The 26,801-nt window shown below is 41.9% G+C and overlaps 1 protein-coding gene across 1 annotated transcript; it reads left to right on the top strand.

Moving 5' to 3' along the window:
* Positions 1–3,587: 3,587 nt before the first annotated feature.
* TSGA13 (testis specific 13) lies at positions 3,588–26,543 on the top strand. The gene is made up of 7 exons (XM_055589528.1): positions 3,588–3,610; positions 6,229–6,307; positions 8,758–8,829; positions 9,817–10,023; positions 21,871–22,010; positions 22,558–22,685; positions 26,332–26,543. Exons 1-7 carry the CDS (start codon positions 3,588–3,590, stop codon positions 26,499–26,501), a joined length of 819 nt encoding a protein of 272 aa, XP_055445503.1. The 3' UTR covers positions 26,502–26,543.
* The last annotated feature ends 258 nt before the right edge of the window (positions 26,544–26,801 follow it).

Raw genomic sequence — 26,801 nt, 5'->3', positions numbered from 1 at the left:
CGGTGATGCCATCCAACCATCTTATCCTCTATCGTCCCCTTCTCCTCCTGCCTTCAATCCTGCCTTTAGAACTTATATAAGTTCAGGGTTTTCTTGTTTGTTTCAAACAACAGAAATGAACTGATTAAGCAAAACAAGGGATTTATTTGAAAAGACATTGGGAAGGCTGACAGAGTTGAAGGGAGAACTGAATAACCCCACTTCAGGGAGCATAGATCTGGGGCATCTCCGGGGGCCTTGGCAGGTGGAGTTCAGACTTTCTGTCTGTGACACTGCGTTGGGTAACTCAGCTGCAATCATCTTTCATCTCTCTGTCTTTATCAAATGTTCAGATTCCTAGTAGAGAAAACCTGGTGGGCAATCTTTGAGTAAGTCAACCAGGGTTAGGCACAAGTGAGTGGCACAAGCTTGTGACTACTATAGACTCTTATAACTTCTCAACCCTTCCTCAGTACTGCCACAGCCCTCTTAAAGTCCTCTTCATCTTTCCAATCTATAGTTCACACCTCCATCCTTTTCATATTTTAAAAATATATCTTGTTCAAAGTATCCCTACTTAACATCCTTCTGTAGCGCTTCATTATTCAGAGAATAACCTGTAAGTTTCTTCTAGAGACTTCACTCTAGGATTTGGATCCTGGCTTTCTCTCCAGTCTCATCTCTTGCTACCTTTTCACGAAATCTCACCTTCCAGGAATACTGCGGTTACTGGCAATGCTCCTAAACGAGTTGTGCCTTGTTCTGTGTTCATGATTTGTGTGTGGTCCTCCCTCTTCTTTTCACCTGGTCAATACATTCATCTTTCCAGACTCAGTTTAGACATTAATTCCAAACCTCTTCCTGTCTCTTATCATCCAGGTTAAGTCCTCTTCCCCTCTACTCCACTAGCATCCTGAATCTATCTCTAACATACACACTGCAATATGTTGCATTCAGCCCTCTCCTTGTCTTCTTCTTGGTTAAAATGTGAGCTCCTTGAGGTTGAAGAGTACATCTAATTTATATTTGGTTTCCATCACCTAGGACAGTGCCTAACATGTCACAGATATTTGATAAGTATATTGAAATAAATAAAACTGATTTTGAATGCCTGATGTATAAAGCAGAGCTTACTGCCTAAGGGGCAAACACCCTACATATAAGAAAAGCATGCTTACTTCACTCTGTATGAGGTGGATGAAACTGGAACCTATTATACAGAGTGAAGTAAGCCAGAAAGAAAAACACCAATACAGTATACTAACGCATATATATGGAATTTAGAAAGATGGTAACAATAACCCTGTGTACGAGACAGCAAAAGAGACACTGATGTATAGATCAGTCTTATGGACTCTGTGGGAGAGGGAGAGGGTGGGGAGATTTGGGAGAATGGCATTGAAACATGTAAAATATCATGTATGAAACGAGTCGCCAGTCCAGGTTTGATGCACGATACTGGATGCTTGGGGCTGGTGCACTGGGACGACCCAGAGGGAGGGTATGGGGAGGGAGGAGGGAGGAGGGTTCAGGATGGGGAGCACAGGTATACCTCTGGCGGATTCATTTCGATGTTTGGCAAAACTAATACAATATTGTAAAGTTTAAAAATAAAATAAAATTAAAAAAAAAAAGAAAAGCATGCGCAGAACAACAATTTACTATGTAATTGCATGCACAAAAAAACCAGAACCTGCAGGCTAGAGTGTGAGATTGGATTGATATGAAAACTCTTCTCCCAAGAATAAAGGTCTGAGAAGTAACATAATGAGGAAGACTCAAATGGATTGAAGAGGTTGGGAAGAGAGTTTGGAGTTTGGAGAATGAGAGAAATAAATGCTTACTTTATAAATGTGTTTGAGGGATAGGCTAAAACCATTGGCTAGGCAGAGGCTGATTAAGATACAGTGAAAATATATCCTTACTGTATTGCACAGGGATATTGCACAGGATATTCAGTATCTTCCAAAATGGAATAGAATATGAAAAAGAATATATATGTATAACTGAATCACTTAGCTATACAGTAGAAATTAGCACAACATTATAAATCTATGATATTTCAATAAAATTTTTCTAAAGATACAGCGAAAAAATCAGTATGTGGTATGTTGGGGAGTCATAGGTTAGAAAAACAAGTCAGAGCAGATTGTAGCAGATTTTGTTAAAAATCTCTGGGTTTTCCATTCTCTGACTCCAACATAGAACACCTCAGTGTTCTAGACTGCCTTTTCATCACAAAACCCTGTGTCTCCTCTAGAATATTTTGAAAATGGACAGTTTCCAGGTCAAGGAATCCCCCCTTCCGCCCTGAACTAAGATTTCCCTATGCCCTTCAAGGTATTGTACACTAGATCTTTCTATTCTTATTTTAGATGAAGTGTTTGTGTTTGTGTGATGTTTTTCCCCACCCTGGGCTGCAGACAAGCAGCACAAGCCTTGCACCCCCACCCCACTCCCCAATTTGCTGGCTTCCTTTATTTTAGTTTCAATCTAAACATGAGCTAGATCCACAATTCCAGAAAAACTAGACGTGAGAAAAGGATGAAAATCTTACTAGTCTATTTTCCTTAAAGGGGATTTGCACAGTTTAGCTCAGTTTAGTTATCAACTCTGGACAGTATATTTAGTGTTTATGTCTAGACAAACTGCAAACAATCACCTATGGACACTACTAATACAATCTTTCCTCCAAACTCATAGGCTTTATTGGAGCTTTGGCTAATAGGCCTTACCGCAAAGAGTCAGGCACGACTGAGCAACTGAACTGAACTGAACTGAAACCTCTACTTAATTGTCAGAAGGAAGTGAAGCCACTCTGTCGTGTCTGACTCTTTGCGACCCTTTGGACTGTAGCCCATCAGGCTTCTCCATCCATGGGATTTTCCAGGCAAGAGTACTGGAGTGGGTTGCCATTTCCTTCTCCAACTTAATTGTCTGGGTCTCCTTAATTTGACCTCATTCTACCTCTCCACTTTTATATGTTATTACTTCAAACAACAATAGCAAAAAACAAACAAACAAACAAACCCAGAGCAAAAACAAAATAACCTTCCAGTCAGGCCTAATAACTGAAAAAATATCATATTGAGAGGGGAGGTATATAGTACAGAACAACTACTCCTCCAAATTTCACCCACAACTGACACATGAATTTTTTATTAGGGTCTTTATGTAGGTAAATTTCACCACTATCATGGAATTGGAATGTCGCCTTTAAATCATTTTGTTAACTCCATTTTTCACAGATGAGGAAATTGAGGCCCCAAGAAATGAGTTGATTTACCTAATATGTTAGCATGTAGTTGTCATTATTTTTTCATACGTAACAATCACTTCCTCTTCCTTCCCTGCATTTACCAACTAAAGTTAAGTTCTTGAGGGCAAGGATCATCACATCTCATGTATTTTCTGCACTCACAAGGGCACTGCTGTCTCCTCTTGTTTCCCATCCAGGATCAAGAAAGGGGCTGAGCACACAGAATGTGCTAAGAAGAGAATGTTTGCATTGAACTGAACCCCCTGCAGAACGTGGATGATTTAGAGGCACTGAGTTTGGCCTCTGGGTGACTACTTGCCTCAGCTGGCCTGCTTAGCAGTGAACAGCAATGGGCCAAAGGAGACAGACCAAGTGTGTAGTCTTGTTTGCCCAGCTAAGTCATAAATACCTTCTTATACAGACTTATTTTGTAGCCCATATCACTTTGAACAGTACTAATCACAGAGTAGATACTCAATTAACAACATTTTAGAGACCTCTTTGGTGATCCAGTGGTTAAAACTCTGTGCTTCCATTGCAGGGAGCACAAGTTTCATCCCTAATCAGGGAACTAAGATCTTGCATGCTACGTGGCACGGTCAAAAAATAGAAAAATTTACAGTTCTCAGATCTTGGGCTGGCCTTCATGCAGCAACTAGAGTAGCTTTACCAAAAAGAAAGCTCCAGGCTGTCAAAGATGGACACTGCTGGGTTGAAGGAGCATTTTTCACGTTGATCTATGCTTTAAATTGGCCTTGAACAAGAGCATCTGGGATCCTCTGCTGCCTTTTAGATACCAAAGAATCATTTTGAAAAGTGCTACAATAAAGCTGATAATATAGTGGGGTTTTTGTTTTTCTAATTTTAGTTTTAATTGGAGAATAATTGCCTTACAAAGTTGTATTGGTTTTGCTGTATAACAATGTGAATCAGCCATAAGTGTATATATATATATACACATACATACATATATGTATATATCCACTCTCTCTTAAGCCTCCTTCCCACCACACCCCAAAGCTTATAATATAGTGTTAATTATTGGTTAATTAAGTTAATAACTTCAAGCAATAGGACACATCAAAAGGGTACCAACTCTACAACGATAAGGGGATGAATTTATTTTGGTCTGTCCACAGGGTGTCACCTGCTCCCCTGGGGACTGTTTTTAAGACCTTTGGCCTGAGTTGATGATGCAGCTTCTGGCCAACAATAGATGGAAATGAGCCATCCTTGGATGGATTTGATCCTGGACTGGGGATTATTTGTACCATGCTATAGCCAGGTGACCTAGCAACAATATAGCTTGGCTTTTTCTACTTTTTTTATTTTGGTCCTTACTCTGCCACCCTCATTTTTAAAGGGGAGAGGTTTAGTTGAGGTAGTTCCAGGATCCTACTTAATTTAAGCTAGTTTAAACTCCAAACAGAAACCAGGTTATTTATTTTCATCACTAACCCAATCTTATTGATGTGCATCTTTCACTATATTTGAACAGTAAATGGACTTCCTAAGAATTAGTCAAGGAATCCAAAATACTTTGTTACTAAATATTGCAACTTTTGCACCCCCTCCCTTTTCCCCAGAGGGAACTGGTATCTGGGGGAGGGGAGGTGGGAAAGTAAGTGAAAGCATAGATTATGAGAATATTTGTAACTGATGATTATTTTTATTATCTTAATTCTAGGTAGGGAAACTTAGCTATGCTTAGGTACATGAGGGAACCAGTAATCCAAGCAGTCATTAAGAATTGGAAATTCAGTTGTGACGTTTCACTAACTATATCCCTTCTGGTGGAATTATTGGCTAATTATTGGCAAAGGCAGAATTGTTTCCATGTAGAGAAGAGTAGGCAAGTAGGTCTATAAAACAGTATTTATAATTTAAGGATATTATCATGGTCCAGTTGCACAAAAGCATTTGCTTAAACAGTCAACTAGACCAGTTCCTTGAGTGGTCTAAAATCTCTATTTTTTTATTGAGGTATAGTTAATGTACAATATCATATATGTTTCCAGTGCACAACATGGTAATTCACAATTTTTTAATGTTATAATCCATTTAAAGTTATTATAAAATATTGGCTGTATTCCCTGCATTGTACAATATATCCCTGTATTTTACTTATCTTACACATAGCAGTTTGTACCTCTTAATCTCCTTCTCCTGTCTTGCCCCTCCCCCTCCTCACTCCCCACTGGTGACCACTAGTTTGCTCACCATATCTGTATGGATGCTTCTTTTTTGTTACAGTCAGAGTTTTTTGGTTTTTTTTAGATTCCATCTATAAGTGATATCATATAATATTTGTCTTTCTCTGTCTGACTTACTTCACTTTAACATAATACCCTCCCAGTCCATTCATGCTGTTGAAAATGCACCAATTTACATCCCCATAAACAATATATGAGGGCTTCCTTTTTTCCACATCCTCTCCAGTAATTGTTATTTGTGTTCTTTTTGATTATAACCATTCTGACAGATGTGAGGTGATAGCCTATTGTGGTTTTAATTTTCATTTATTAAAACTGCTACTTTAGGAGAAATCAACTTATCAATTGTCACCATGTCTCTAAGATATCCTGCTTGCTAAACTCTTCAAAATGAAGTTTGGTTTTCCCCTAGCATGCAGGCTGAATAATGAATCCTTTTCTTTGCTACCCATACATGTGCAATTCAGTTCAGTTTGGTGACTCAGTCGTGTCTGACTCTTTGTGTCCCCCATGGACTGCAGCATACCAGGCCTCCCTATCCATCACCAACTCCCAGAGATTACACAAACTCATGTCCATTGAGTTGGTGATTCCATCCAACCATCTCATCCTCTGTCATCCCTTTCTCCTCCCACCTTCAAACATATGCAATTAATGATCACCTAAATTGGCTCCTTTAAGTCACGTCCCCAAACTTCATTGAGGGAGGTCAAGAACATGTAGAAGACCACACGTTTGAGTAAGAAAATATAACTGGGTATTCTGCCTCTTTTTTAGGTCTCAACATGCCAAACCAAGGACTTTCAGAACTAGCCCAGTTACATTTGAGAAAGAAATATTTTTTGATAGTGATGAGGTAAGAAAGAACATTAGCAATGTTCATTTATAATCTTTCTTTGGAGTCGCTTAGAGTACTTTATAAGCTGGGTCTCACAAACTTCCTGTTGAAAAGCAAAAAGTAGTTAAGATTTATATAGAAAGCAGGTTAATTTATCTAATTTAATGAAAGAGAAACAGAGACATAGAAAAGGGAAAAAAGAAAGTGAAGTCGCTCAGTCGTGTCCAACTCTTTGCGACCTTGTGGATTGTAGGCTACCAGGCTCCCCCGTCCATGGGATTTTCCAGGCAAGAATATTGGAGTGGGTTGCCATTTCGTTCTCCAGGGGATCTTCCTGACCCAGGGATTGAACCCAGGTCCCCTGCATTTTAGGCAGATGCTTTACCATCTGAGCCACCAGGGAAGTGGAAAAAGAAAAGGGAAGAGAAAGGGACATATCAACAAAGAATCACGGCTCAAAACCAAGGGACCAGAAATCTATGTTAGGGCATGAGTGAGCATTAAACCCTGACTTAAACTAGATATTGTGATCACTTCTTAAAACAAAACTCCATTGGATAGCTTGGTTACTTCCCTAGGTTTATCATATTCAGGTAAATTTTCTGGGTCAACTTTTATTTCATCAGCCAGAGATTGTGCAATTCAACATAAAACTAAAAACATACTTCAATTTAGACATTCTTACGTGTGTGTGTGTGTGTGTGTGTGTGTGTATGTGTGTGTGTGCGCTTAGTTGCTCAGTCATGACTGACCCTGTAGTCCCATGGACTGTAGCCTGCCAGTCTCCTCTGCCCATGGAATTTTCCACGCAAGAATACTGGAGTGGGGTACCATTTCCTACTCCAGGGGATCTTAGTTAACTGCTGGAGTAATTTGGAAAAATATATAATACCTCATAAAAATTCCCAGGGGCTTTCCCCCCCAAAATTAATTTTAAATATACTGTAAAAGAAGTCTTTGCATCTTCTCCCCCCCAATTTTTTCCAAGATGTTTATGATTCTAAATATTATATATCACATCTGTGAAGCAGGATTTTCAAAAGTATTTTTGTTTTGAACCCAGGGACTTCAGTTTTACAAAAAGTAGTATAAATTAAATCAGTACATCTTTGGATTTGTCCCCTATTGATTCCCACCATCCCTAAAGGAATGCATGGCATGGCTCTGCTAGTCCTTCTCCTAGTCCTCCTCCAACACCTGAAAATTGCCAACTCCTGGCATTTTCCTCCTGGAGCATAAGACCTCCCCTCACCACACAGTTTTGTTGCTCCTTACTATCTCCCTCTTTTTCATTCACCTTCTTACTCTATTCGCCTGTGCAGTTCCCTTTCTTCTGAATCTCATCTTACCCTATCACCTTCTTGAGAACAGGCGATCTTTAGAAATGCTGATCCACACACAAGACTGTGCTCTTTATCTAATTTCTCATTAGACCAAGCCCAAAGGAGGTAACTCAGAGTTTTTTTTAATCTCCTTGTGCTCACATCCCTTTGACTCATTCTTAGATTATCTAGGGCCAGACAACAACCCTGGAGTCAGCAGGAGTTGGAGCAGGCCCAGCGACTCTACCACCAGGCATGACACTCAGACAATCCACCAGCACCACCACTGGCAGATAAATGCAAAGTGGCAGACAGAAGGGTTGGGGCTTCCCTGGTGGCTCAGACGGTAAAGAATCTGCCTGCAATGCGGTACATGTTGGGTTTGGTTCCTGGGTCAGGAAGATCCCCTGGAGAAGGGAATGACTTCCCACTCCAGTATTCTCGCTTGGAGAATTTCATGGCCCGAGGAGCCTAGCAGGCTACAGTCCATGGGATTGCAAACAGTCAGACACAGCTGAACAACTAACACTTCCACACTTTTCAGACAGAAGAGTTACCAAAATTCAATTACTCTTTGCTACATTTCTAGAAGAATCATAAATCGCAAAAATATTTTTTAAAAAATGCAAAGCGCACCGCTGTTCCTCCCTTCCTGTGTGCCACCCCCCAGCCCAGCAAGCAGTTATCCCCAAGACTTCCTTCCACTCAAAACCCTTAAGTTATTGGCCTTCTGTAACTTGCTTTTCTCCTTAAAGATTGTCCTTCATTTTTTTTCTTCTTTTTATCTGATTTCCTTCCTATAGAAATGGAAAAGGCAGAGGAAAGAAGTGTAACCCCTTGGGGTGATTTGTCTAAACTTTGATGCCGTCCTTGTCTATTTCACCACTTCACCTCCTAAGGACCCCTAACATTTCACACAGCTGGTCCACGTTTCCATGTACAAGCTGCCCTGTCAGGACGCCTTAGAACTTAGCTCTACACGCTATGGCTCTCAATTCCAGCAGCCCAGGGTGCAGAACATGAAGTTCTTCTCACTTAATTTGAGTTAGAGACCAGATTTTAGCTGGATTAAGGTGAAGTAAGGAATGGAATATTGTTTAGGATAGGCGCAACTTGAAACACTAATATTTTGTTTATTGTCTCTAGATTATTGATGCAGTCGGGCAATCAAAATTTGTTCTAAAGAACCTGCACCATTACACAGTCCATCCAAATTTGGTAGGTGATAAAAAGCATTCCCCCATTATCTCCAAGAGCAAGTTTCAGCTGTGGCGCCGAGGCCCAGTGCAGAGAATAACCCAAGTGCTTCCAAGTGCCAGCAGCTACTGTGACTGTGCATCCTCCTGGGACCTGGAAGCAGAGCTGCCGTCTCAGGGCGCTGATGGGAATGGTGGAGAGGGAGGCGGGTGGGGCTGGGAACAAAGTGGGCCCTGCAGCTGACTTTTTTTTCTTACTTTGAGAAAACATGTCTAATCAGGAAGTGTCCTGTTTTCTCCCCCTCCTTTTCTCCCTCTCTAGTCCCCTGCCTTCCCCCTACTGATGGAAAAGGAAATTTCGTGGGCCTCCCCCTTCCCCCACCACATCTAAAGTGACATGCTCTTTTTGTGACTGTTTTTCCTTTTTGACATTGTGCTTATTCTGCCTTTAATGTGGTTGTGCCTGGAAAAACGTTGGTGGCTGGGAAGAGGTGGATGAGAGCTGTGTTGGCCTCCTCAGGGCTCCCTGGGCTCAGAGATTTGGTACCTTCTGGTCCACTGTGCCTCAGTGTTGTAGAGAAGGCCGTTTAGGTTTAACATAGAAACTTCTGCTGGCCCATCGTGTTGGACACAATGGTACACTTTTTCACAAGAATTAAGTCTTCTCTGTTCCTTTTTTTTTTTCTAGTCTTTTTTTTTTTTTTTTTTAAACCTCAAACACTGTATTAGTTTTGCCAAACATCAAAACGAATCCGCCACAGGTATACATGTAACTTGCCCATCTCATTTCCTCGGCCCCTTGGTGGATTTGCAGGGAAGTGTTCTGAGAGGAGAAAGGGACTGAAAGCTTCAGACATTTTCTGTAAAACAAGTTTTTGAGCAGATTTAGCCAGGCCCCGTCCAGCTTCTCTGTCCCTAACCCATAGAGGCAAAAGATTAGCTAACCAATCAGTTAATCTGCCCTTGATCTAATCCCTTTGTCTCTCTGGAAACCTTTCTGTCTGCTCAGGCCCAGTACTATGAGCCTTTGAAGCCCACTGCACTGCAGAAATTTCTGGCTCGAAACAGGAAAATTCGAAGCTTCATGTTAAAAGTAATAGAGTATGATCAGGATAAGACCTTACTGATTCTGACCAACAACCCACTTCCCTGCCCGATAGATCATCAAGGAAAGGACGTCACACCAAAATACTTTTCCAAGGAGTTACTGCTCAAGGTAAGAACACCTGGGGAAGTTTCCTGGCATCATGAGTAAGGATCCTGAGGAATTTAGCAGTTAGCTTGAAGAAGGGAGCTAACTTAACATGGAAGATGGTACTCAGGACCAACCACTTCCTTCTTATTCTTTGCCACATGCTTCACCAAATAGAATCTGAGAGCCTGGGAAATACTCAAAATTAGAGCAGTATAAACTTGGGTCATGAAACTTCATTCATTGCACAGAGAAAAGAAGGTCTTAATTAAAAAATCATTCTTCCTTGATCAAAGATATTTAATTTGTAATTAACAAAAGGTAAACTAGCCACTGGCTTTATAATTGAGTATAAAGTGCTGTGCTTAGTTGCTCAATTGTGTCTGACTCTTTGTGACCCCACGGACTGTAGCCCACCAGGCTCCTCTATCAATGGGATTCTCCACGCAAGAATACTGGAGTGGGTTGCCATGCCCTCCTCCAGGGAATTTTCCCAACCCAGGGACTGAACCCAGGTCTCCCACATTGCAGGCAGATTCTTTGAGTATAAAGTAGCAACAGATAAATCTGGAAATGACAAGTAAGGAACAGAAACGAATCTAAAGGGGAAAGAGTTATGCTCTCCACCCATAGCTCTTGAGTATCAAGAGGGAAGAGGAACAGAAAATTTACTATCACAGCAGCCAGATATTTGGGACTCTGTTATAAACTGTTGTTGTTGTTTAGTCACTAGGTCGAGTCTAACTCTTTGCAACCTCATGGACTGTAGCCCGAACGTGCCTCTGTCCATAGGATTTCCCAGGCAAGAATACTGGAATGGGTTGCCATTTCCTTCTTCAGGGAGTCTTCCTGACCCAAGTATTGAACCCACGTCTCCTGTATTGGCAGGTGGATTCTTTACTAGTGAGCCACCAAGCAAGCCCAAGACAATTGCTAGATATATACTAAGCTAAGAACTAAAATGTAAAGGTGATTACAAGACAGTCTCTATGTTGAAGGAATTTGGAGTCTAACGGAGAGACAAATCAATAAATGAGATATACAAACTAATTATTAATATAATATACTAAGATATGTGAGTAATAAAAGAATATACAAGATATACTAATATAAAGTAGGGAACAATATCTTTGTTGGAGGAAAGGAAATAATCAGGATGGTTTGGCAAAGAAGGTGAACCCTGACCAAAAATAAAAGAAGATATTCCAATCAACGGGAAAAGCAAAGGCATAGATTCATGAGAAAGTGAGGTGCATTTAGGGGAATGTAAGAGAGTAAATAGTGGTAGTGGAGAAGACTCTTGAGAGTCCCTTGGACTGCAAGGAGATCAAACCAATAAATCCTAAAGGAAATCAAGCCTGAATATTTGCTGGAAGGACTGATGATGCTAAGGCTGAAGCTCCAATACTTTGGCTACCTGATGTGAACCAAAGAGCTGACTCAGTGGAAAATACCCTAATGCTAGGAAAGATTGAAGGCAAAGGAGAAGAGGGTGGCAGAGGATGAGGTGGTTAGATAGCATTACGGACTCAATGGACATGAGTTTGAGCAAACTCTGGAAGATGGTAGAGGATAGGGAAGACTGGCATGCTGCAGTCCATGGGGTCGCAAAGAGTTAGACACGATTTACCAACTGAACAACAAGAAGAAGAGAGTAAATGGCAGGAGTTTAAAAGTATAACCAAATCTGCAGTTTAGAAAGAACTTTTTTGGAAGTTAAGCAAAAAGTATATTAGTTTCAGAGGAGATAAAAATCAGAAAGATTGACTACCACTCAACATTCAAAAACTAAGATCATGGCATCTGGTTTCATCATTTCATGGCAAGCAGATGGGGAAACAATGGAAACAGTGATAGACTTTATTTTCTTGGGCTCCAAAATCACTGCAGATGGTGACTGAAGCCATGAAATTAAAAGACACTTGCTCCTTGGAAGAAAAGCTATGACAAACCTAGACAGTATAGTAAAAAGCAGAGACATTACTTTGCCAACAAAGATCCATCCAGTCAAAGCTATGATCTTTCCTGTAGTCATGTACAGATGTGAGAGCTGGACCATAGAAAAGGCTGAGCACCGAAGAATTGAAGCTTTTGAACTGTGGTGCTAGAGAAGACTCTTGAGAGTCTGCTGGACTACAAGGAGATCAAACCAGTCAATCCTAAAGGAAATCAACTCTGAATATTCATTGGAAAGACTGATACTGAAGCTGAAGCTCCAATATTTGGCCACCTGATCGAAGAGCTGACTCATTAGAAAATACCCTGATGCTGGGAAAGATTGAAGGCAGGAGGAGAAGGGGAGGACAGAGGATGAGACGTTGGATGACATCACCGACTCAATGGACATGAGTTTGAGCAAGCTTCAGGAGATGGTGAAGGACAAAGAAGCCTGGTGGGCTGCAGTCCCTGGGACTGCAGAGTCGGACACGACTGAACAACAACTATATTGTTGCTACAATTGTCAATGTGAGACATGCTGAAGAATTTAATTGTCAGCTAAAAAAGATACACATGAGAGTTGTGAGTTAAGTTTTATTTGGGACAAAATAAGGACTTCAGCCCAGGAGACAGAACCTCAGATAGCTCCAAGAGACTGCTCCAAAGAGGTTTTGGAGGGAGGTCAATATAAAAGATTTTGGTGAAAGGGGAGTTCAGTGCAATCAAACACTTATTTTACAAAAGGTTTTCTGCTAGTCATGAGGGGCTAATGTCACCATGAAGGGATTTAGTTCTTTTCTAGATATGAGGAGAGGCAAGGCTTGGGATGTATAGTCAAAGCTTTGGTTGTTCCAGTACTCATGTATGGATTGAAGAACTGACTCATTAGAAAAGACCCTGATGCTGGGAAGATTGAAGGGAGGAGGAGAAGGGGACGACAGAGGATGAGATGGTTGGATGGCATCACCAACTCAATGGACATGAGCTTGAGCAAGCTCCAGGAGTTGGTGATGGACAGGGAAGCCTGGCATGCTACAGTCCATGGGGTCGCAAAGAGTCAGGGACATGATTGATAGACTGAACTGAACTGAACTGAAGGAATGGAATAATGAAATCGGTTCCTGAAAATATCTATCTAAAGACCTGTTCCGCCAGTTTCCCTGGAGCACACAGTGGCTCTCCACCCTGATTTCTCTTCAGAGTGTGGAAAATCGGAAGCTGCAGTAGCACAGGATTCAGTCTCTGCAGCTGCTGCTGCTGCTAAGTCACTTCAGTCGTGTCCGACTCTGTGCAACCCCATAGACGGCAGCCCACCAGTCTCCCCCGTCCCTGGGATTCTCCAGGCAAGAACACTGGAGTGGGTTGCCATTTCCTTCACCAACGCGTGAAAGTGAAAAGTGAAAGTGAAGTCGCTCAGTCATGTCTGACTCTTAGTGACCCCATGGACTGCAGCCTACCAGGCTCCTCTGTCCATGGGATTTTCCAGGCAAGAGTACTGGAGTGGGGTGCCATTGCCTTCTCCGAGTCTCTGCAGAAGCAGATGCAAATGCCCTTGTTGTTGTTCAGTCACTGGCACATGCTCTTGGCAAGTGCCAATTTGCACTTGACAGGCCAGTGCCAATTTGTAGTTGACAGAACTGAATCAATAGCAGAGAAAATGAAGAAAACCAATTTAAGATATATTTAGGAATCATGATCTAGAAAAGATCTTGAATTCCCTGGCAACCCATTGGTTAAGACTCCAGGGTTTCATTGCTGGAGGCCCTAGTTCAATCCCTAGTCAGAGAACCAAGATCCCACAAGCCTTGTGGTGTGGCCACAAATGTGTGTGTGTGTGTGTATGTCTTTCTTGTAAAAAAGATCTTGACAGCCATAAGAGTGGGCCTAATATAACTAGAAGAAATTAAATAAGTGAAAGTGTTAACAAAAAATCTAATTATAACAGAAATATGATGCCAGGAGTGGAATTTAATTTAGAGTTAATATTTCCTCCATTGCTAGATGGATGGCAGTGAAAGATTCCTTTCCAAACAGAGGATAACATGCTAACATCCAACAGTATATGCTGACAAAGGAGTTAATTGATTCATGGCCTATGATTTCTTGGGTCTCAGAATTTGTGCCATTTGAGCATAAGCTCAGTGATTGTTCTCCTGGTAGTGGGTAATATACACCGAGAGGAACAAATGCCAGGCCAAGGTTGCCTTGCTCAAGGTAGAGAAGGAAATACAAGACTATCATGTAACCTTGGGGCAAAAAGAGCTTCCAACAACTGCCACTTTGTGAGCCTTGCAGGTCACATGCAGGACCTGATCCTATTCATGAGTAAATTGCAGTACAGCCAAATTGTATTAATAGACAGTGGTAAGGCTTTGATTGTTGAAGACTGGCAGCATGGTAATTTTATGGGGTTATCTGGAACAAGTCCAAGAAGATGGAAATGTCCAATATCTAGAATGCCTCTTGAATATTCATGCTGCATCCCTCTTGTCTTACTAGACAAATGTGGCACTCTTTTATGAGCCTAAGATTATACACAAAAGAAGCATTCTTTTGCTACATCCAGACATGTGTATAAGAAGAGTGTGGGTTTTAGCAATCAAGCGGAAGAATGGACCAGACATGTCTATCACAGTGGTTGTTATACTCACAGCCCTTTCTAAGTAACATGGCCCTACCAGTTTGTGAAGAAAGGCCATATTATGAGTACTTCCCTGGTGGCGCAGAGGTTAAAGCATTTGCCTGCAATGTGGGAGACCTGGGTTCGATCCCTGGGTTGGGAAGATCCCCTGGTGAAGGAAATGGCAACCCACTCCAGTATTCTTGCCTGGAGAATCCCATGGACGGAGGAGCTTGGTGGGCTACAGTCCATGGGTCGCAAAGAGTTGGACACGACTGAGCAACTTCACTTTCACTTTCAGACTCAGTTTTCTATGCCTACCTAGAGCCAGAGGAGGACACCAGACCCAGGGAAGCCAATCTCATAGGCTGCTTAGTGACCTGTGCTGTAGATTGGTGCTGTCAAACCAAACCAACCAAACAAAAACTGAAACCAAACCAAAACCAACTGAGGCCAAAAGCTTGGCATTAGTACACCAGTACCGAAGCAAATCTCAGAGACAGAATTTTCGGTGAAATAGAAAAGAATAGATTTATTGCCCTTGACTAAATAAGATTATAACTTGAGAGTTGTGAGTTAAGTTTTACTGGGGGCAAAATGAGGACTGCAGCCTGGGAGGCAGCATCTCAGATAGCTCTGAGAGACTGCTCCAAAGAAGGAGCAGAGGAAGGTCAATATATATAAAATTTTGGTGAAGGGGGAGTTCAGTGCAATCAGGCACTTGCTTTACAAAAGGTTTTCTGCTAGTCATGAAGAGGTGATGTCACCATGAAAGGATTTAGTGCTTTTTTAGATATGAGGAGATACAAGGATTGAGATCATAAATTCTGTTCCTAAAAACACCCACAGCCTTGTCTAACTCCATGCAAATATGAGCCACGCCATGTAGGACAACCCAAGATGGACAGGTCATGGTGCAGAGTTCTGACAAAACGTGGTCCACTGGAGAAGGGAATGGCAAGCCACTTCAATATTCTTGCCTTGAGAACCTCATGAACAGTATGAAAAGGCAAAAAAGAAATGACACTGAAAGATGAACTCCCCAGGTCAGTAGGTGCCCAATATGCTACTGGAGAAGAGTAGAATAACAACTCCAGAAAGAAGGAAGAGATGAAGCCAAAGCAAAAACAATGCCCTGCTGTGGATGTGACTGGTGATGGAAGTGAAGTCCGATGTATAAAGAACAATATTGCATAGGAACCTGGAATGTTAGGTCCATGAATCAAGGTAAATTGGAAGTGGTCAAACAGGAGATGGTAAGATTGAACATTTTAGGAATCAGTGAACTAAAATGGACTGGAATGGGTGACTTTAATTCAGATGACCATTATATCTACTACTGTAGGTAAGAATCCCTTAGAAGAAATGAAGTAGCCCTCATAGTCAACAAAAGAGTCTTAAATGCAGTACTTGGATGCAATCTCACAAACAATAGAATGATTTCTGTTCATTTCCAAGGCAAACCATTCAATATCACAGTACTCCAAGTCTGTGCCCCAACTACTAATACCAAAGAAGCTGAAGTTGAACAGTTCTATGATGACCTACAAGGCCTTCTAGAACTAACACCAAAAAAAGATGTCCTTTTCATCATAGGGGACTGGAATGCAAAAGTAGGAAGTAAACAGATACCTGGAGTAACAGGCAAGTTTGACCTTGAAGTACAAAATGAAGCAGGGCAAAGGCTAACCAAGTTTTTCCAAGAGAACACACTGGTCATAGCAACATCCTCTTCCAACAACACAAGAGAAGACTCTATACATGGACATCACCAGATGGTCAATAATGAAATCACATTGATTATATTCTTTGCAGCCAAAATGGAGACGTTTTACACAGTCAGCAAAAAAAAAAAAAAAAAAAGACTGGGAGGTGACTGTGGCTCACATCATGAAATCCTTATTGCAAAATTCAGACTAAATTGAAGAAAGTAAAGAAAACCACTAGACCCTTGAGGTATGACCTAAATCACATCCATTAGGATTATACAGTGGAAGTGACAAATAGATTCAAGGGATTAGCCTCCATGCAGGCTGGAATCCCTACAAATAGAGTATGTGAAGAACTATGGACAGAGGTCCATGACACTGTAGAGTTGGTGGTGATCAAAACCATCCCCAATAAAAAAAATGCAAAAAGGCAAAATGGTTGTCTGAGGAGGCCTTACAAATAGCTGAGAAAAGAAAAGAAGTGAAAGGCAAAGGAGAAAAGGAAAGATATATCCATTTGAATGCACATTTCCAAAGAATAGCAAGGAGAGATAAGAAAGCCTTCCTCAGTGATCAGTGCAAAGAAAAAGGGGAACACAAATAGAATGACAAAGACTTGAGATGTCTTCAAGAAAACTAGAGATACCAAGGGAACATTTCATGCAAAGGTGGGCACAATAAAGAACAGAAATGGTATGGACCTAACAGAAGCAGAAGATATTAAGAAGAGGTGGCAAGAATACACAGAAGAACTATACAAAAAAAATCTTAATGACCCAGATAACCACAGTGTTGTGATCACTCACCTAGAGTCAGACATTCCGGAATGTGAAGTCAAGTGGGCCCCAGAAAGCATGACTATGAACAAAGCCAGTGGAGGTAATGGAATTCCAGTTGAGCTATTCCAAATCCTAAAAGATGATGCTGTTAAAGTGCTGAAGTCAATATGTCAGCAAATTTGGAAAACTCAGCAGTGGCCACAGGACTGGAAAAGGTCAGTTTTCATTCCAATCCCAAAGAAAGGCAATGCCAAAGAATGTTTAAACTACTATACAATTGCACTCATCTCAAACCTTAACAAAGTAATGCTCAAAATTCTCCAAGCTAGGCTTCACCAGTACGTGAACTGTGAACTTCCAAATGTTCAAGATGGATTTAATAAAGGCAGAGATCAAATTGCCAACATTGGTTGGATCATAGAGAAAGCAAAAGAATTCCAGAAAAACAACTACTTTTCCTTTATTGACCATGCCAAAGCCTTTGAGTGTGTGTATCACAACAAACTGTGGAAAATTCTTAAAGTGATGGGAATATCAGACCACCTTACCTTCCTCCTGAGAAATCTGTATGCAGGTCAAGAAGCAACAATTAGAACCAGACATGGAACAATGGACTGGTTCCAAATTGAGAAAGAAATACATCAAGGCTGTATATTGTCATCCTGCTTATTTAACATACATGCAGAGACGTACATATGTACATGATGTACATACATCATGAGAAATGCTGGGCTGGATGAATCACAAGCTGGAATCAAGATTGCCAGGAGAAATACCAATAACCTCAGATATGCAGATGACACCACCCTTATGGCAAAAAGTGAAGAGGAACTAAAGAGCCTCTTGGTTAAAATGAAAGAGAGAGTGAAAAGCTGGCTAAAACTCAACATTCAAAAAAGTAAGATCATGGCATCCAGTCCCATCACTTCTTGGCAAATAGATGGGGAAACAATGGAAACAGTGACAGAATTTATTTTGGCTCCAAAATCACCACAGATGGTGACTCTAGCCTTGAAATTAAAGGATGCTTGCTCCTTGGAAGAAAAGCTATGAGAAACCTAGACAGCATATTAAAAAGCAGAGACATTACTTTGCTGACAAAGGTCCATCTAGTCAAAGCTATGGTTTTTCCAGTAGTTGCATATGAGTGTGAGAGTTGCACCATAAAAAAGACTGTGCACCAAAGAATTGATGCTGTTGGACTGTGGTGTTGGAGAAGACTCTTGAGAGTCCCTTGGACTGTAAGGAGATCCAACCAGTCCATCCTAAAGGAAATCAGTCCTGAATATTCATTGGATGGACTGATGCTGAAGCTGAAACTCCAATACTTTGGCCACCTGATGCAAAGAACTGACTCATTAGAAAAGGCCCTGATGCTGGGAAAGATTGAAGGCAGGAGGGGAAGGGGAGGACAGAGGATGAGATGGTTGGATGGCATCACTGACTAAATGGACATGAGTTTGAGCAAGTTCTGGGAGCTGGCTATGGACAGGGAAGCCTGGCGTGCTGCAGTCCATGGGGTCACACAGAGTCGGGCATGATTGAGTGAATGAACTGACTGAAAAACACCCAACTATCCAAAGACCTGTCCCACCAGATTCCCTGGAGCACAGAGTGCTTCACTCCAAACTGAATTCCCTCAGGAAGTGTTGAAAGTCAGCAGCTGCTGTGGCACAGTGTTCAATCTCTGCAGAAGCAGATGGCAAATGCCCTTGTTGTTCAGTCACTGGCAATGCAATTGGTAAGTGACAATTTGTGGCTGACATTGCTTTGCCAGGCAAAGGGGGCATACAGTGGGCTCCTACGCTGAGAAACTATGTGTCCCAACCTAGGAGGATTTGATGAGGAGTTTTATAAGAATAGTTCATGAGTGGGGTTGCTGATAAAATTAGGCTGTGTGCAGGGCCTGAACGCTTTTAATCTTGTCTCAGGTGGTCTTGATGAACTTCTCCGGTTCCTTTAATCTTGCTTCAGGTGGTTTCTTGACTACTCTTCCTTTGATTAGCAACTGTTTGCTAATCCAGGAAGGTCATGGAGGCTGGAGTCCCTACAAATGAGAAATAGGCGACAGAAAGATTTCTGTGCCCAGGAGCTCCCAGGAGCTTAGTTTGGTAACCTACCAACAACCAAAATCCTTGGGCCAATCAGATTCTTGCTTCCAGGCCTCTGAATTGGGAAAGGAAAAGATTGAGAGTGTGTGAGGAGGAGGAGAGTGTTGAGATTGGAGGAGGGCATGGTGACCCACTCCAGGATTCTTGCCTGGAGAATCCCATGTATAGAAGAGACTGGTGGGCGACAGTCCATAGGGTCGCAGAGTCAGGTATGACTGAAGTGACTTAGCACACATGTGCATGTGGGAATAAAAACTGAAAGGACATGGAGAGGAGGGACAGAGAAAAGTCAAATCATGAGTAAGAAGGTAGTAGGTAAGTAGGGGCAGATTGAAGCAAAAGTTGTAGGTTAAAAAAAATGATATTCAGGGCAAAAGTAAGGAAGGAATGCTAGAGCGAGAAGGAAGCAGACAGGAAGAAAGTAGGAAACATGTTAATGGATAATGCTAAATGATATGAGACAAGATAGACAAGCTCATGCAGTTGGGGTCCTTAGCTCGTGCTGCTTTGGATTCCAAATAATGGTTTTATTCTTGTTTTTTTTTTTTTTTTTTTGCTCTAAAATCTAGCTCTGCTAAGGTTTCTGCTCTTTTGTGGTCAGATTATTAGCTATGACAGGTTCTAGCCATAAATGGAGGTAACTTAAATGAATACCCCTATTAATGGAGGTAATGTCAATGAATCCTGTTCCTCAAAATGAAATAGTTTCAAGAGCAGGAGAATCAAAAGGACATGGTTCAACCACAGGATTTTTATAAGAATTTATGAGATTTTTATGAGAATTAAACAATAAATGTAACAGATATAGCAAATAAATACAACAAAATAACCAATTAATGTAATAACAAATACAAAAAAAGACATGGTTAATTCAGCAGCAAGTATTTTAAAAATAGGTTTGAAAATTCTGAGCAAAAAGGTTCAGTACAGGTCAACTAATTAGTTTGGTTATTCATTTATTCTGTCATTGTTTTATTCGTTCAATAACATTTATTGAGCACTTACTATTTGCCAGGCAATGTTATGTGGTAGGGATCTATCAGTGACTAAGTCAAAGTTTAATTCCAGTGGAGCAGACAGACAATATGCAAGTCAACAATTGCACAGAAAGTACCTAATGTAATAAGTGCCCCCAAAAGTAGGATAAAGGAATGGAGAATGATGGGTGTGGTTTTAGACAGGGTAGCTAGAGAAGGTTCTCAGAAGCAGTGATGACATTTGAATAGGGACTTTAATGAGATATATCCTGCAGCTGTCTACACCTAGAAAATTGTTCCCATTTCAGATTGCCACACATTAGGAAGAATCTAGTTTGTAACTCAAATGAGTTAAAATGAGAGAAATCAGGAGAACAGGAAATAACCCAAAGCCATGTTATATGAAAAAATGTTGGCAATGTTAAGTCTGGAAGAGAGAGGGAACTCAGGGGAAATGTGACAGATTTCTTTACGTTATTTAATGTCTCTATGAAAGAGACACTAGATTTGTTCTGTTTGGAGTTGTTGCTGTTGTTCAGTCACTCAGTCATGTCTGACTCTTTGTGACCCCATGGACTGCAGCATGCCAGGCGTCCCCGTCCTTCACTATCTCCTGGAGTTTGCTCAAACTCATGTCTATTGAGTTAATGATACCAACCAACCATCTCATCCTCTGTCACCTGCTTCTCTTCCTGCCTTTCAACTTTCCAAGCATCAGGGACTTTTCCAATAAGTCAGCTCGTCGCATCAGGTGGCCAAAGTATTGGACCCTCAATTTCAGCATCAGTCCTTCCAATGAATATTTAAGGTTGATTTCCTTTAGGACTGACTGGTTTGATCTCCTTGCTGTCCTCTTGGGAAGACTCTCAAGAGTCTTCTCCAGCACCACAGTTCAAAAGCATCAATTCTTTGGTGCTCAGCCTTCTTTACAGTCCAACTCTCTCATTTGTACATGACTATTGGAAAAACCATAGTTTTGACTATACGGATCTTTGTCAGCAAAGTGTTGTCTCTGCTTTTTAATACTCTGTCTAGGTTTGTCGTAGTTTCTTTTCCAATGAGCAAGTGTCTTTCTATTTCATGGTTGCAATTTGGACTGTAGGGTAGAAGTTACAGCGTGTTAGCAATCAGCTATTAATTAAGTAGGTTAGGTTTTTAGAGATAGGAAGATTGACCACTTGATAATGATATGGAGGGGATAAGATGATTGGTTAGACTTGATGGCCTTTAAGATCCTTTGAAAGTCTTTGATTCTATGACTTTAATAATGACAAAATTATTACGTCACAAAACATCCCATTCTGTGGCCTTTTCACTGCAGAGAATAGGATGTGAATGAGACAGCCATCTCTAAGAAAGGTGGGTAGCATCTCATGGATCAACAATATTTTCCAATTTATTACCAAATGTTTGGTTTCCTAAGCAATTCACTAAGTGAATCCTCAAAACCCAGGGAATTCTTCCACTTACACAAAGGGCTCGTGTGCAAGCTTAATCGATGACTTTGGAATCTGACCAAAATTTGGACAAATCATCTGGCTGTGAAATGAATATGTGTCAGCCCACTTAGGGAATTGCTTTTCTCTTCTTTGGGTTTCTGTACCCCTACTTCCCTCTTTGGCAGGTCTTGTTGCATGAGTTTAGGGGAACTGGAGCTTAGTCCAGGAACCTAGCTCTGCCTTTAAGCCCAGGGGACTCAGCTTACTTCCTCACTTTCTATTCTTCCCATTGCTGCAGGAAAGTCATCAGCACAAGCCCACTGAGAACTTCTTTCTACCCTTGATGCCTCAGAAAAAAAACTTAAGATCTGGACTGAAACCAGTATTCCCTTTGATGCTGTTGGAGGACACCAAATCCAAGCGAGAACAATGGTTTAGGTGAAGTCCTGGGTCTTTCTTTCCTTTTCCTTATTCATGTCACTCTCTCTCTTCAATACAATTTAACAAATACTTTTTGGTTATAGGGAATGTGGAAAACTGTATAACAATAAGACAGCTTTCCTATGTGACCCCCAAGCACATTTCCACCTTAGCGACAGAGAAACAGTAATGCAAACTAAGGTTTTTCACAAGAGATGTAGTCAAAGGTCTATGATTTGAGGAACTGACAACAAAAAATCTCCCTCAGTGCATGTTAAGGATTGTGATATAGGAACAATCTGATTTGAAACTGGTTATAGGAGCAGCCTCTATCTAGTTTGGAGAGGAGAGAGGAGATTCTGGAGTTCCTTCATAGACTTGCAATGCTAGGTTCTAGAAGCATCCCTTCCACTGAACAATACTGCCACTCTGTACCAATGAACACCCTCTAATTGTGTCCTTTCTTCTTCCCTAGAATCTGAGGATGTAGTTCCTGGTTCCAGTAACCCCCTACCCCTACCTCACCCCCACACTAGGACCTACTAAGTCAACTTTCTTTGTTAAGGTTTTCCACTTGCAATGATTTCAAGAGTGAAGGGAAGTATTCAAAGGTCTACGCTCTGAGGCAACAGAAGAAAATGTACCCTCAGCTCACCTTTGCTTCAGTCTGTAAAAAATATATGAAGAATGATGGTAAGGTCCTCTCTTTCAAAGCAATGCTTTACAAGACAGCGACATGGGCAGGAGGGACAACCTATGGGGATGAGTGATGAGGGCAAATCAACATCTCTTTTGGAGGTTCCGGAGACTGTTTTTCTGTGTAGCATGGAAGCCAAGAACAGATAGAGGCCTGAGTGGTTCTAGGCTTTTGACCTTGTGTAAATCCTCAAATTTCAAGAAAGTTCCAGCATAGTGTTTCCCAAACTACATCACCCACCACGTTACTAGTTTTGGTCAATGTGTTAATTGCCCTATAATTTACTTAATGTTTTTTCTTTAAAAGTATTATTATTTTTTGGTTTCATCCTAATTATTGTCCTATGTTATTGTTCTATGTCCTATGTCCTAATAATGTCCTATGTTATTGACATCATGGGTTTGACATACTAACATATGGGGTTTTTTCTCCTCTTATACATTTAATTGAGGTTTCCCTGGTGGCTCAGATGGTAAAGAATCTGCCTGCAACGCAGGAGACTTGGGTTGGGAAGATTCCCTTGAGGACATGGCAACCCACTCCAGTATTCGTGCCACCATGGACAGAGGAGCATGGTGGGCTACAGTTCATGGGGTTGCAAAGAGTTGGAAATGACTGAAGGACAAAGCACAGCATACATTTAATCAAATTCATAATAATTAAAATTTAAAATGTTTACGTATCTCCCAAAACTACCCGGTGGTGTGCCTATCACACTTTGAGGAAAACTGTTCTAGAAGGGCCAGAGGATAAGCTGTGAGTCTCAAAGGTCCATGAGTCTCCTTGGGGCTGAGGCAGGACAGTGTGGAATAAGGGATAAGGTAGGGGTGCAAGGTAGGGGATGGCTTCTGGTGGCTCAGAGGTTAAAGTGTCTGCCTGCAATGCAGGAGACCCGGGTTCGATCTCTGGGTCGGGAAGATCCCCTGGAGAAGGAAATGGCACCCCACTCTTGCCTGGAGATTCCAAGGTAGGGGATGAGGTAGGGGTGCAAGAAGAATGCTTCTCACAAACTGTCATTGATTTAGCAACATTTATCAGGCACTTACTAAGTGTTGGATATTTATCAAGCACCAGTAATAGCACTTTCAGTACATAGGATAGATGGATGGCCAGGTCACTAAGGGCTTTGTCTATTAGTATAAATAAAGGCTTAGGTTTTATCCAGCAAGTGTTTATGACCCACTGAAGAATTTCAGAGCACTGAAGTCACCTTTGTGTATTAGTTTAATCGGTGAGTCCCCAGACTTCCCTATCCTATGGCTCCAAAATAAGGTTCATTTCTCCTCTGGGGTTTCTCTCCTTGAGCAATTTCTGAAACTCCCAAAGGTATGCTTCCCTGTTCTCCAAGGCCATTCTAGTGACAGCCAACCACCCTCAGTTCCAACAGTCACAGCTCCAGAGGTGTGAGGGCATATTTTACCATCCCTTATCTGGCTTCTTCAAGCATCTCTGCTTCTCCTGAACCTATGTGCCACCTCACCCAAGATCCACCTACTGCCTCTCTTAACTCCCTGTGCTTGAGCATTCAGTTGTGTCTGACTCTTTGTGACCCTATGGACTGTAGCCCACCAGGCTCCTCTGTCCATAGGATTTTCCAGGCCAGAGTATTGGAGTGGGTTGCCATTTCCTTCTCCAGGAGATCTTCTGACCCTGGGATTGAACCCATGTCTCTCACATCTCCTGCATTGCAGGTGGATTCTTTACCACTTAAGCCATCAGGGAAGCACCCTCTTAACTCCCCATATACAGCTAAACCCAAACTGTGGCATTAAATAACACTTCATAGAGACTTCCCTGGCAGTCCAGTGGTTAAGCCTCTGCACTTCCAATGCAGGGGGTGTGGGTTTGATCCCTGATCAGGGAACTAGATCCCACATGCTGCAGCAAACACCCAAAACAGAACAAACAAACAAAACTAAAACCCAAAACACTTCACAGATGTGGACACAAGTTCAAAGATGGCAGAGTCATTTATCTTGTTTTAAAAGGGGCCACTCTGGGACTTCCCTGGTGGTCCAGTGGCTAAGATTTCACACTCCCAATGCAGGGGGCTCAGGTTCAATCCCGGGTCAGAGAACTAGATCCTACATGCTGCAACTAAGACCCAGGGCAGCCAAACAAATAAATATTTAAAAATAAATAAATAAAAAGGGCCACTCTTAGGCTCAGCCTCAACCCTCCCCTCCATCCTCCAAGTTCCTTCACACTTACCAGCAGGCCCCCAGCATATTATCCATTCTTGGGAGTCTCTTGGTTTAAGTGCACCATCTCTGCCTAGGCTCCCAATACTTTGGCCCACGAGAAGGGCCTTAGGCCTTCCCCTAAGCCTTTTTATTTTCAGGCCCAGAATAAATAAGTAGGAACACCTATCTCCTTCAAGGGAAACTCTACATGGAAAGCAAGGTTTGAGCTTTATAATCCAGAAAAGGCAAGCATAATAGTATATTTTGTAAAATTGGAGTTAAATCTCAGTTGATACCATATGCAGGATATCAGCAGTTTAGCTTAAATCCATATTAGAAGAAAGAATTTCTCCAGGGTCTAGACTCTAATCTGGATTAGAATTTTTCTGATTTTTCAAGGCCATGATTCTGTTAAGGTAACTCAGTTTACACTTCTAAACAGAACACTTAATAGCTCAGTCTGAAGAATTTCTTAGAATTATGGTAACTTTACAATTTCCCTCAAGAAAAATGAATGGCTATTTACCTAGGTATCTAAAGGGCCATTACTGTGCTTTTCCTAAACAATCTATTGTGAAGTTGATGCAGTGTCTCTACTTCAAGCAAAAGAGAAGTTAGCAAGCCCTCCTTCCATCCATAATGTTCCATGTTTACCAGGCATCCAAACAAAAGGTTACATAGAAAACTGTTTTGATGGGGGCCATGAAGGCTGATTAGAAGGCTGTCCAAAAAACAGACAGGACCTGAATTAAGGCAATAGCAGTAGGAATAAGAAAACAGATTTAAGGGATATGGCATAATGCTTCAGAATAGAGGGGAGGGATGGGAACAGGACAAGCCCACAACAGAGGCGTCCAAGAAGGGCTGAAATTGAAAGAGAATCTGGAAAAAGTGATACTGAAGCCAAAGGTAGAAACAGCTTCTTAGTTACACTCTCAGACAGGAGAACTAAAAATCAACATACATTTAGGAAAGGGCTAAGAGGAGAGGAATATGAACGCACAAGTGAAAGTACCCTAACTTAGTAAGAGTTATGTAAGTGTCAAGCCCCTGGAGAAGAGAATGGCAACCCACTCCAGTACTCTTGCCTGGAGAATTCTGTGGACAGAGGAGCCTGGTGGGCTATTGTTCATGGGGCCGCAAAGAGTTGGACACGACTGAGCAACTAACACACACATAAACACACAAGTGTCAAAATGGTCACAGATGGAATCATTTGAAAGGGGTGGGATTAGATAGGGAAGATCCTAAACTGGTAGTGTTTTAAAGTGTGTCTTGATGAAGGGAAGAATTATAAACAGAGTTGGGAATGGTGGTCAGTCGTCCGAAACCTACCCTTCTTGCTCTGAGTAAAGACCAGCTTTCTCACCCCTCCAAATGGGTCTCTTTTCATTTCTCACATTATGTGTCCTCCCTCGGGAAGTCCATTTTCACGAAGGTGCCCTGTGCTTTGTTGCAGTCTCCAAGAAGTCAGGGAGCGACTCGCCAACTTCCCAGATGATTTGGGAACCATTAACCCTTTCATCACTCCTGGAGAAGAAGCCCACCAGAACCGCACCAGGAGAGAGCGAGTTCCGCAATGGAAGGGCCCAGCAGTGGTTTATAAAAAGCGCCACTGTCATTAAGTGAAACAAACCCTACATGGCCCCCGCTTCTTCTCCAAAGACTGAGGGGCCTGCAGAAGTCGCCACCTAGGGCGTGCCAACCAAATAAAATTTCATCCTGCCCGGTCCGGGCGTGGGCTGCCGGTGGCTTGTAGGGTGGGCCGGGGCTAGCCCACAGCTGCGACTGGTCGCTGTAGGGGGCGGAGACGCGCTCCGGTGGGACCCACCGCTGGCCCCGCCTCCGCCCGGCTTGGGAAGGAGGAGAGGGCGTGGCCACGCCCCCAAGGGGGCGGTGAGAGCGGCCAGCGCCGGGCAGGGAGGGCGG

This window comes from Bubalus kerabau, chromosome 8, assembly GCF_029407905.1.
Source record: "Bubalus kerabau isolate K-KA32 ecotype Philippines breed swamp buffalo chromosome 8, PCC_UOA_SB_1v2, whole genome shotgun sequence".
Classification (NCBI taxonomy): Eukaryota; Metazoa; Chordata; class Mammalia; order Artiodactyla; family Bovidae; genus Bubalus; species Bubalus kerabau.
This window is presented reverse-complemented; position numbering and strand designations above follow the sequence as displayed.

Coding starts and splice junctions, on each gene's coding strand:
- TSGA13 (XM_055589528.1), top strand. CDS start 3,588: ATGGGCCAAAGGAGACAGACCAA. Junction 10,024..21,870: donor CCAAGGAGTTACTGCTCAAG/GTAAGAACACCT, acceptor CCATTGCTGCAG/GAAAGTCATCAGCACAAGCC. Junction 22,011..22,557: donor AAGCGAGAACAATGGTTTAG/GTGAAGTCCTGG, acceptor TTCTTTGTTAAG/GTTTTCCACTTGCAATGATT.